General features: G+C 34.0%; 1 protein-coding gene across 2 annotated transcripts in view; it reads right to left on the bottom strand.

The window, feature by feature from the left end:
- The window catches only part of RTTN (rotatin), a 138,194-nt gene that overhangs the window by 56,001 nt on the left and 69,618 nt on the right, over positions 1-12,575 (bottom strand). For both annotated transcript variants that reach the window (XM_060121308.1, XM_060121309.1), the window contains exons 29-32: positions 9,868-9,996; positions 9,293-9,403; positions 7,439-7,597; positions 6,146-6,217 (exon numbers count right to left, since the gene is read on the bottom strand). In XM_060121308.1, the coding sequence (XP_059977291.1) occupies positions 6,146-6,217; positions 7,439-7,597; positions 9,293-9,403; positions 9,868-9,996 (471 nt within the window). The remainder of the gene's footprint in view (positions 1-6,145; positions 6,218-7,438; positions 7,598-9,292; positions 9,404-9,867; positions 9,997-12,575) is intronic.

Here is a 12,575-nt window from a genome sequence, read left to right as displayed (position 1 = left end):
GAGATGGGCAGTATGCAAAGAAAGAAAACTCTTCAAATCACCAAGAGCCATAACAAATAAGTTTGCAAAGAAAACAGCAATTATGTCATAGAATACTCCGATTCATTTGAAAATATTGATCTCAAGGATGCAAGAAGCTACAGTATTACATTTAAGACATTTTACTCCTAGTGTCACAGTACTAACATATCCATTAGCTATGATTCAAAAGGAACTAGAAGCAAAACAAAATTGCATGTAAGAAGAATGGAGAATATTTTCAAGAAGAAAAAGGAATTATTTTGATACATAACGAATTTTTAAAATGCTATAATGTAATGCAGAGATTGAAAAAAATGACCCTAGTTACATAAGAAATCCCTAACTGCATATAAATTATGAATATAGTTAAAATGGTATTGTTTCTCTGACACCACGTACTTAGCATTTTGTGAAATCAATACTCATAATGATCCATGATGAACACATTAGAAGATTAAAAATATGCATTGATAATTATAACATCAAATATGAAAACGATACATACTACAACTATAGATGAGTCGGCCATCTCTCTACAACACATATAAACACATATGCAGACAGTCTAGCTATGTCCACTGAGAGTGTATAGAAGCAAAGACCCCTCCCTCGGAGCAACGAGCATATCTAGAACTCATTTCTATATACATTCTCCATTGAAAGAAATCAGGGCTCTTTGAGCAAATATCTGATTCCAGGGTGGCACTGGGAAAGTCAAGAACATCTTGCTATGCCAGGAAGTAAACGAGTACTCAAAGGTTGATAAAGACATGTTAAAAGGATATAGGAGTCTTTGTGAAGGAAGTCCTCCTAGCCAAATCTGAAACAATTTGAACATCTAAATAAATAATGATAGAAAGAGATCATAATCCATGAAACATACTAAGAATCCTTGAGTCCATATTGGTGTAAATAAATAAGTGAATAAATAAATAAGAAAGGAAGGCTCTTCCTTACAGTAAAATGTAATTAATGTGGAAGAAATAATGGAATTAGAAAATCATCATTTGGCAACCATTCTGTAATAACTGCTTCAGACAAGAATCACAAATGAAGTTAAAACTAATAAAAGTTGATGAGAAATAGATATTTTACAGTCTCAAAGCACCTCCTGGCAAAAGGAAAAATTTTAAGTCCACAATGGAGAAAACAGACCAACTCTACCTTAACCAAGTAAGCAAGGTTAATATCACCAGCAATGGGACAAAGAGATAGCCTATCTGCTGATATAATATAATAAGAAGCACAGAGCACTTCTGTGGCTTTTCTGCCAAAAATGCATAACCTGAATCAAATTCTGAGGAAACAGACAAACGTAATTAAAGAATATTACAAAAACTAAATAGGCTATGCTCTTCAAAAATGCCAAGGTCATAAATGTTAAAGATTTAGGAACTATTTTAGATGAAAGAAACTAATAGACATGACAGCTATATGCAACATGTATTCCTAAATTGGATCCTAGATCCTGACTTGTCTTCTTTTTGTTTGTTTTCTATGAAGGACAGTAGTGGGACAATTGGAAAAATTTGAATACTTTCCACATTTTGATAATTATTATAGTGATTCTGTAAGAGAATGTCCTTGTTTTTAGGAAACTCACAATTAACTATTTAGGGAAAATAGAAGTATACGTCTGCAACTCTCAAATAGTTCAGAAAAAAGACACTAGGTAGAGCTAAAGCAAATATGGTAAAATTATAACATTTGGGGAATCTGGGTGAAGGGGATATAAAAACTGCTATACTGTTTCTGCAACTTGCATTTAAGTCTAATTTTTTTTCAAAATAAAATTTAAAAAATAAAATATATGTGCCAACTCCTCTCACAAACATGGAAAGGAATGAAAGCATTAACAAGTGTATTTACACCACAAACTGACATCTCATTATATTACTTAAGTGCATGAAATTACCTTTATATTTAAATCTGTGACACCATTTTCAAGGGAAAGAACAACTTTAATATTGTAAAAAGTACACATAAGCTACCGTGAGCATATATAAAACACTGTAGCAATGTTCTCTTGGTAGAACACTGTCTTTCCCCCACAGGCCATAAGCCCCAGAGCACTAAGTCAGATCATCTGTGAATCCCCAACATTTAAATACTCAACAAACATTTAGAGAAATGAACTGAAACAAACTACGCAGATAATCCCTATCTAACAGATTTCTTGTTATAATCAACTCTAAGATTCCATTCTGGTTGTTAAAGTTGCTGGGATATGGATTTGTGACATTAGTTCTCAAACTAAACCCAGAAACAGAATCTTCCACATTCAGGAATACTAAATCCAAGTCAGACTCCAGGAAACCAGTTTACAAGACGCTGCACAGCTGGGAACACAACATAGTTGAGGGTCCCTTGGACACTAATTCTGTTTTCCCTCCCTAAGAGAGGAATGTAGCCTTGAACAAAGAAAGGCCATTATTATAAACGCTGCTGTTAAAAAACAGAATAGAAAAGGTCTGGGATGCCCCGAGGACCGACGCACCAGGAACGGGGCCCTGTGAGGGCTGCTGGGCTCCCCGGGAAGCTGCGCTGAGAGGCTCTTTACCTGTTCCTACTCCTCGTGACCGCCCACTCCCAGTGTGCTTCTGTATCCATGGATATCCAAATGGGAATTTCACTACAAAAAGTAAGACCTGATTTTCAACTTTATTTACTTAACAACATCAAGAAGACTAACGGGATAAATGGAATGATTTGCACATCTCTACGCATTAGCAAAGACGGACAGAGGACCACTCTCTGTGGATGGGGCTGGGAGAAACATTTTTTTTTAATATTAAAAACATGGTCCTGAAATACACATTCCACCTAGGAAGATTAAGTTAAATAGTAAGAAATATACAAGGCAGTAAAGGTATATATGAGAAGAACCTAATTTAATGGTATAGACATTAAATGCTAGTATCTTTCAGAGAAGAGGAAGATTAAGATGGATTGTAGCAGTTGGTGAAAGTATTTTTTTAAAAATACTTTCTTTAAATTAAAAAAAGTTTTATTGTACAACACACGGAATATAGCCAATATTTTATAATAACTATAAATGTAATATAAGCCCTAAAAACTGTGGATTACTATGTTGTACACCTGAAACTTATATTGTATATCAACTATACCTCAATTTAAAAAAAGAAAAAATAGTTTGCAAATGAAGTAAACGTTATCCAAAAGCCCCTTGAAAACACTGCTAAATTTTGGTAGCCTTATAAATAGACTAAGAAAAAGAAAAATTATAAGGTAAATCTTAAAACTTAAGGAAGAACTAAATTTTTATAAAATTTATAACTTTAATAAATTAAATATTCCTTTCAAACCCCCCCAAAATGTTTTAAGTGACTTATGCCTTACCTTGTTCCAGAAAAGATTTAAGCCCTATTACAAGGAAAGGTAAATTATAACATGAAAAGTACACCAGAAATGAAAGAAAAACAAAAGGTATGTAAACAGTGGAACCAGCTAAAAAGTATCTACCACATTTGATAAGAGAGCACTAAACTTTACTTAACAACAAAAGGAAACCCGGCCAGTTATATAACTCATAATTTATTTATGCAAATGATTCCCACTCAGAAGTACAATTTCAATAGTAACATGAAATAGAAATCTAGACCTGCTGTGTGGGGAAAGAACTGGGACAGAGGTAATAATCTTAAAGCAAACCCTGCAGAACACCCAGTGGAACAAGAGTGTAAAGGGCATCAACTCAGACTTCAGGCACCAAGACAAAGTGCAAAGCAGTAAAAGCAGTTCTCTTTGTAAAATATTATTAATCAAATATCTACCTCAACCAAAATAAAATATTTACAAAGCTTCTATATACTAGTGCTACTTCCTGCTCTATCCTCCCAAACACTGCAAAATGTACACCAAGGCAAGTAAATGAAACATCTTATTGAATAAGATTATTACTCATCGTTCTACCAAAGACAGTTTTAATTTTAAATTACTGAAAAAGTAGCACCTCCTTTCTGGCTGTAGTAAACAGGCAAAGGTCACAACTTCTTGGAGATTATAAAATTCCATTATCTAGGCTTCCCTGGTGGTGCAGTGGTTGAGAGTCCGCCTGCCGATGCAGGGGACACAGGTTCGTGCCCCGGTCTGGGAAGATCCCACATGCCGCGGAGCGGCTGGGCCCGTGAGCCATGGCCGCTGAGCCTGCGCGTCCGGAGCCTGTGCTCCGCAACGGGAGAGGCCACAACAGTGAGAGGCCCGCGTACCGCAAAAAAAAAAAAAAAAAAAAAAAATTCCGTGATCTATATTTGAAGAATATCTTCCTCCCTTACTAGAGCAGCTGTTTCCACTTTGGGATTTAAAGTACCACTAAACTTTTTAAAAATTGGGGGACATATACTAGATTACCAACTATTTTATACTACCAAGTGAGGACACTTAAAAAATAATAACCAAAAACAAATTTAAAAAAGAGAGGAATAAAATGTGAGTTTATTAAAAATACACACAAAAAAGACTGATTTTCCTAATTTTGCTTAAGACTAGTAGAAGTTTCATCATCAAGTACTGTTTTGGATTAGAGTAGCTCTCAAATATTTTTGATTATGGCCAACACAGGTGAAGCAAAAGACCCTAAAAGCGTACTTAAACCACTGTTTTCAACTTTTTTAGTGGAAAATTAATTCTGTGATGAAGAACTGGAAAATAACAAAATCAAAAAGCTGCACTAAGCATGTCACCAGTAGCAAAAAGGAGCTGTATACTATTTAACTTACTAGAAAAAAATGTGAACTTCTACACATGGTTTTATATTATAATGTCCCAAGAGCTTTAATAGAACCCAGAAAACTTATCACTCTTGCCTTTATATTTATTTCAATAATTTTAAAAAAACTCACTGGCAGTACATCACAAAGGTTATAGTATACAAATGTCACTACTTTAACAATGGGAGTAGAGCTCATTTGCATTTGAGCCAAAAATAACATTTTTAAATGTAGTTATTGGATAACAGGCATCAAAACCACTACACTGTTAATATAAGTATTAATCCTGTGTAGTCTTTTCTAATTTGTCTCCTACGGTTTTATTACAACACAGACTGTGAATAACAACCATCATCAGAAGGCACGTTAAACAAATTAAAGGAGCCAGTGGACAAGCAGCCTGGGATTTTCAATAATTGGCAGCATTAAACTGGGTTTGCAAAGTTTGGAAAAGTGAAGCTTCCAAGAGTTAAATGAGATCCAGCCCTTAACGACCACCAGGATTCAGGCTCTAGGTGACTGCCCCAAAAGCTGCCCTCACTACAGCTCAACTAGATTCAGTAACTCCTCCAAATATATTCTAACGAAAACTTAAAAAGAAACCTTAGATCTTATCTAAGATCCTGGGGGATGAGATGCAACAGTCTGATAAATATGCACATATAGGATGAGGACATATGGATAAAGACATGGGTAGAAAAAAAGCATGTCTCATTTGCCCCAGGTGAGCACTTTTCTATCCTCCAAATCACCTAAAAAGCAGTAGGCTATAAAAAAAGGTTAGGTAAAACTATCTACTGATTTGTCGTTCAGAACATGATACAAAAAATTAATCTAATAGAAAGCAAAGAAAGATACATTATGACTCAGTGTACTTACCCAGAAAAGAAAAAAAGAAGTTAACATCAATGCATATTTAACTACAAACAAATTTGTTTATTATTATTAAATTAGAGAGACAATAAGGTGAGTGCGAAAGAGAAACTGCCTGGACTGAAAGCAAAAGGGTGTGATTTAGGGCCAACTACTTAAACCTGCTGTGCTAAATTTTCTTAATCTAAAAAATGAGGATAATAATGGTTCATAACTCAAACCATTACACAAGCTGATATTTGTTATGTTTCTAGACGAGTGCCTAGTACATAGTAAACATGTCAGTGATTATTATTTCTGTTTAAAATTATTTTTAACACCACAAAGAAGAATTTGTAAATCTGATCAAGCATAAAAAAAAGTCTACATTCTCTTTCAAGAGGTCCTGTTGGCTTGTATAAGGTTTCATCAGTAAGGAAATATATACATATATAAAAATATATATATATACATATGCTGAAACTTTATCATCACTTAATCTCAAATATCTACTAGGTTGATAATTGTTTAAAGTCACCTACCTGCCAAGTATAACCGTTTATGATTTCTGAAGGCATTGGAATTACAAGGAGATTTTGAAAAATAAATGCAGCCTGAAATTAAAGGAAAAAAATGTCAATACTGCCATCTTGTTGTCATGTCTGAAATAACCAATATAGTGTTATTTAATAACAAAAAAGCATATCACTGGTCAGCTGCACATGCTGAGAGGTCATTATGAGAACTCCCCACTGCCCTTCCTGTTAGGTGATGACATAGTAGTGGGGGAAACTACTTCACCAGCAAAGATATTTTTTCCTATTTCAGAATTTTGTCTTTCCAAAAAATGATCTGTAAACCATAAACTGTTCTGGTAGTATTTAAGAAATCTACTTCATGTTTCTATTATCCTCCTACAGATCATATACACACACCTTTCTCCCCATCTCTTTCTTCCTCTCTCATACAAGCTCCTCCCAATAAAAAACTGCTAACTAGAAATACAAACCACAAATGTCCAACTTAACCTCCTAGGTCCTGAAGATGGTCAAATTAAAAAATCATACTAATTATGAATACTGATTATCTATTTAGTGAAAGATTATAACGGGAGAATAACCAGAGTAACAGAGGGGATCAAAGGGAGTGAAATTTTCAACCACCTTAACTGGAAGCCAGTAGACAGTCTTTAAAGTTGGTAAATCAAGAGGAAGCTACAAGTTTAAGCATTATTATTAAAAAAAAAAAAACAAATAATAAGAAAACTACAGTCTCTGGATTTTGAAACTGGAAACTGGCTAATGGTGGGCCCAGGAGCTGCTGTTTTCTTCACAAGCTTCTAAGCATTATTTGATTACTGTTCTTAAAATGGTCTGCATCACTCATCACTTTGATAAAAGCAGCAGTAAAGAAAATAACAAACTATTTAGAAAGAATTAAAATAGCATTTACTTTTCCTCTTACATGTTATATAATAAATACTACAGAGTATTTTGACAGCCCCTTATCTTAAGTAAAGCTTTATAAACTTAAACACTGAGATCATATAAAAGTAATTTCTTTTCCTGTGAACTACTTTTCAATGTGTAATAAAATAGAAGAGTCCATTTAAAATGCACTGAATTCTGCTTTGATCTTTCAGAGTAAGGGACTCCTGTTCTGACTGTGAATCAATACCATTTTGTTCTCTATAACCATTTCATTTCAGTTGTTCGCAGGTCAAAGAGACAACGGTCAGTGGTGAGCCCACGGTGTTGAACAGGGAGTATGGTTCCTAAGAACTACCACAACAGATCTCTGAGGGAAAACGGGTGGGGCTAAACAGACAGGCCTACCTCCCGGCGTACCATGCTACACTCCGACTGGTCCAGAAGAATGTTCACCACGGTTCCCCAGAGCCCACCAGAAATGTTTTGACAACTGTTTGCTAAGGCCACACAGCCAGTTTCAAGGGTAGTCAGTGCCGATCCTAATCCCAGTGAAGTGAACCTCACCTGTTCAAATTAGAGAAAACGTTGTGAAACCAAAGAACCCGATTTCACAACATGAATTCTCAATTTTTCTGGTACATAAAATATCACATTTTTATGACACTGTCTTGACGATCCTAAACTATAAGATACTTAAAGAATACTGTCCTATAAGTTTATAAGTGAATAAAACTCCTATTCCATGATTTAAGAAAAGTAATAATATAGGTTATAAAAGCTAAATAAAAGCAAATGTCACAAAAAGTCAAAACCAACTATAAGTAAGACTAAAAATTATAGTCCAAAAGTCTTTTTCTAGGGAAAGCATAGGTGCTTACGTTTCTTTCATGAACATGATTCTTGTTTATTTCTCATTTTTAAGAGGATACTATTATTTTGTTCCACCTTCCTTAATTTTTCAGTGTTTCTTTCAAACAAATGGTTTTAACTTCTTTGAAACTTCTTTTCAAACAGAAGTAATTGAATTATCTTTTTATAAGGTACTTAGTATTTTCCCCAAAATTCTTTTAAAAGAAAAATGTTTCAAAAGAGATTGACATGGTGTAATGTTTGCCATAGTACCCCCACTGCTCAAGCTACGTATCGGGTGAACTTGTGAATTCTGATTTCAGAACAGAGTTTCACTGATAACCACAGGGTAACAAACAGCAATGCAGTCATAAGGCAGTCAAGCACCAAGTTCAAGTTCAATGTGGCTCGAGAATGTATCTCTAGCTGTTAACAGCACTATATTATATACACAAAAAATTGCTAAGAGGGTAGATCTTATGGTAAGTGTTCTAATCACAAAAACAAGCAGTAAGAGGACAGAAGAAACTTCTGTAGGTGAAGGATATGTTTATGGCATTGAATCTGGTGATGTATATTTCAGGGCTGTATACTTATCTCCAAATTCATGAAGTTGTACACATTAAATAGGTACAGCTTTTTGTATGTCAATCATATCTCAATAAAGTGGTTTAAAAAATCAAATCAGTAGACAAATGGCTAAAACTGGAAAATTCATTAATATAAAACGCTGCACTGTAATGATACTATTCTATTACATGACACTCAAAAGTCACTTGGCCGCTATCCTTCTAAACTGTTTTTAAAAATGGCTGGACTTCTCCAATAATATTTTGCTGTTCTTTATAAAACTGACAGATTCTATAATAGTTCCTTTCTTACTATTTTTAATCTGTTCTCTGAATCTGACTGAATAGGGGGTACCATGAACTGAATTATGTACCCCCAAAATTCATATGTTGAAGCCCTAACTCCTAATGTATTTGAGGAGAGGGCTTTTAGAAGATAATTAAGGTTAAATGAGACCATGAGGATTGGGTCCTAATCTGATAGGATTGGTGGCCTTATAAGAAGAGGAGGAGAGAAAAGGTCATATGAGCATGCAATGAAAAGGGAACCATCTGAAAGCCAGAAAGAGTCCTCACCAAACTTGACCATCTGGGTGGGCACTTTGATCTTCACGTCCAGCCTCCAGACATGTGAGAAAATAAATTTCTTTGTTCAAGCTACCTACTCTATGGTGTTTTATTATGCAGCCCAAACTGACCAAGACAGGGGGTAAATATAGCTTTAAGGTATAGCACTAAAATAACCTCATTTTGGAAAATATGAACAAGTATATGCATACATGTTTTGTTTCATTTGTTCTTTAATCTACACATAATGGACTCGATTTTCCTTCACACTGACCTCTGGGTCTCGGTCAACCCACAACGGAATCAACCAAGCCAATCCCTGTTGAGTGGTAGCATGTTCTTCACTGTGACTACCCAAAGGCAAGAACCAAAGTGACATCCACTCCTAGAATGAAAGAAAGGGAACAGAAACACATCAGGTACATTTCTAAGGATAAAACAGAGTTCAAAATAACTGAATTTTTAAAAATCAAAACAAAGTAAAAATATGCTTAAGACTTGGTTTTAATTCATTATTTAGCCAACACAAGGTAAACAACAATCTCAGCTCCTCCTTAAAAAGTTATACATAACAATTTTTCTTCAGAACAGCTACTTTCCCCATGATTTAGATAAAACATAGTTCTCTAGTGCATGCAGATTTCAATCAAAATAAATTTAAAATAAAATTCAGATTTGTGTAATATACAGCTTCTAAGAAACATCTTTGACAAAAATCATTTTTGTCTCCTAAAAAGACAAGTCAAAAGACATTTTCCTAGAGTAAACATATAGGCTTGAAACGTGTTAGACACAGCACATTCCCTTTCTAGCAACTGTGGGAAGACAGACAGCTTTGAAAGCTCTCACCGAGCTCTGGGCCTGGGCCATCATCTCATGGGATAAGTGAAGCAAGCAGAGAACCGTGCTCTTTGTGACACCTTTTCCCATGAAGGACATAGCATTTCCTCCACGCTCCACATAAAAAGAAGTAATGACCTGAAAAACAATGCAAAGTAATGACCTGAAAAACAATGCAAACAATTTTGTGGCAGCTTTACTCTTAGTGGCTAAATATATACCTTTCTACTGACTTGTCTGAATTGAATCCTAACCACATAAAATATATTATAATATTCTTAGTTTATACATTTAAAAGTGGTTAAGAAGGTAAATTTTATGTTATGTGTATTTCACCACAATTAAAACAAACATTCTTAGTTTAAATTGTTTTCCTTTGGAATTTGTACAAAGAATGTGTAGTATCCTCCTAGAAGATTTTGTGATTTAAAATATGCTCGTAACATTCTTCAAATGTTATAGTATCCTTTAAGTAAAAGAGTTTATTTTATAAATACCTTGTTGAAAAGTATACTTAGAAATTGCTAGCTATATAAAACTCTTACTACCTACCAGATTTAGGCTAAGTTTTCTGGAAGTATGGTTTGAATGTAAATGGACATTTACATTTCTAAGCGATCTTAGATTTCTACTCCATATTTAAGCATATATTTATTACTTAAATCATTGCCTGTCAACTTTTTCTCTCCCACATACCTGAGGGCTTTAACACATTTCCATCAGTAACAACAAAAGAAATGTTTCTTATCTGAAGCTATTATGCCCTTATATGAGAAGCTGAATCAGAATGAACATGGGGAGTTAGGACACAGCAATTTGAGAAAAAGTCCTTCCACCTGATTTAGAAAATCCTTTAAAATACGTGACAAACTCTTCTGGAAAATTTCTGTGTAAATCACATATTGTCCCCCATATAGGGGTTCAATAAATATTTGTTGACACTGAATAACAAGCATCATTACAGCTTTCAACTCAAAATAAAAAATTTAAAGTGACAAAAGATCACTTTATAATTCACAAAGTTTTAATAAAAAAAAGAATGCTAACTATATTTAGGTGCCAATACATTATGAAGGAAAAACTTGTGAATCAAAGCAATCAAAACCACACGTTATCTAATACAGCAGAAAGTATTTCAATTTATCCACCCAAGGACTCAATGCTTTTATTCAGCACAGTAAGCCATTTTGTCTTATAACAGAGACTACTTTTTAGTTTGGATTCTTTTTAGCTCATGCAGCAAAGAAGATTAGTTTTAAAAAAAATGGCATAAATATAAATCACGTTAGGCACAGCTTATTTAACAAAAGCAATTTATTCGTAAGATAACTTGGGGATTTTGACTTAAATTAGAATTTTCATAAACCAAATAACTGTATAGTATGTCTGAAAATGAAACAGTTTGGCCAGGGGTTAACAACTACAGGTGACTGCTACAGGAGCCCTGCTCTACTATTCTTTCTGCCTATGTATATGTTTAAGGTTTTTATAATTAAAAGTTTAAAACTTTAAGGGACTATTTTAGAAGAGATCCAAATGATCAAGTCTTTATTATCTTCCTATATGTCACTGGAGAGAGCTATATTGTCATGGTTTAGGTTCTAGCTTAAAAGGGATAAGTCAAGAACGTTGATATTATCTCCTTTCAACTTACCGTCAGATCCCTGGAATTATACTTCATATATAATTTTTAAGGCTTTATTTATCAAAGTTTATTCACCTGTCATAATGAATCATGCTTAGTCTAAAAGTCTCATTTCCCAACCACAAAAGGCAAATACTGCATTCAAATTTCACTGTGCAGAAACAAAATATCTAATAATGAATTACAATTCCCATCTGAAAAGGAATCAGCTTTAATTACTGAGAAACTATGAAGCAAATCATTTGGACCAACAATGGCTTGTTTCAATGTCCAGTTACATGAGCATTACTTTATTCTCTAAAAGATCAATTTAGCCAGTAGTAAAATAAAGAAACCTGTTTAGCTAGCTAAGTAAGCAGAAGGACCCAAGTAAGATTTAATAGGACTCCGACACAATTTCTAACAAAAGTGACAGATTTTTTTCATATTATTTTCCTGTCATTTAATGTAAAGACATAGATTTTCTTCCCAAGATGTTATATGAAGCATAACATGTACTCCTCTGTTTATACCAAATAAAGATTTGTTATCAGGTTTTCATGACAGTGAAACATTATAAAACAAGCATCACACTTTATATCTATTCCTTAGCTAATAAACTGTATTGATCTTTATTACCTCAAAGACAACTGAGCTTAAAATGACAGCATTGTCTTTTTTCCCCCCGACTTCTTACTGAGAACTAAGCCTTTTTGTTCTCCAATAACATAGAAAGCTCATTTTTTTTTTTTTTTTTAGAAAGCTCATTTTAATTTCAGGTATTTGAAACACAGGTGTGATCTGAAGTCTCTCCTGTTACACAATTTTACAAACAAAAGTACTTCTGAGGGTTTCTAAATATAAACAATGTAACACTTCTTCAATTACTGCTGTAGTAGGTCCTCACATATCCCTGATCTGAAACAGATAAAAATCACTTAACAGAGGAGATGTGTTCCAAAAGGTTTTTAAATGGAGTATTTATAAATCACATTACAAATAATGCTATAAATTAGGTACTTGTAGACTGAATTATATTAAATGCATTGGAGGAGGTTATTTCTTAAAAAACATTATGGTAAGTTTTTAGCTA

Source organism: Lagenorhynchus albirostris, chromosome 14 (genome assembly GCF_949774975.1).
Source record: "Lagenorhynchus albirostris chromosome 14, mLagAlb1.1, whole genome shotgun sequence".
Taxonomy (NCBI): domain Eukaryota; kingdom Metazoa; phylum Chordata; class Mammalia; order Artiodactyla; family Delphinidae; genus Lagenorhynchus; species Lagenorhynchus albirostris.
Note: the sequence above shows the minus strand (reverse complement) of the source record. Positions and strands in the feature narration are given on the sequence as shown.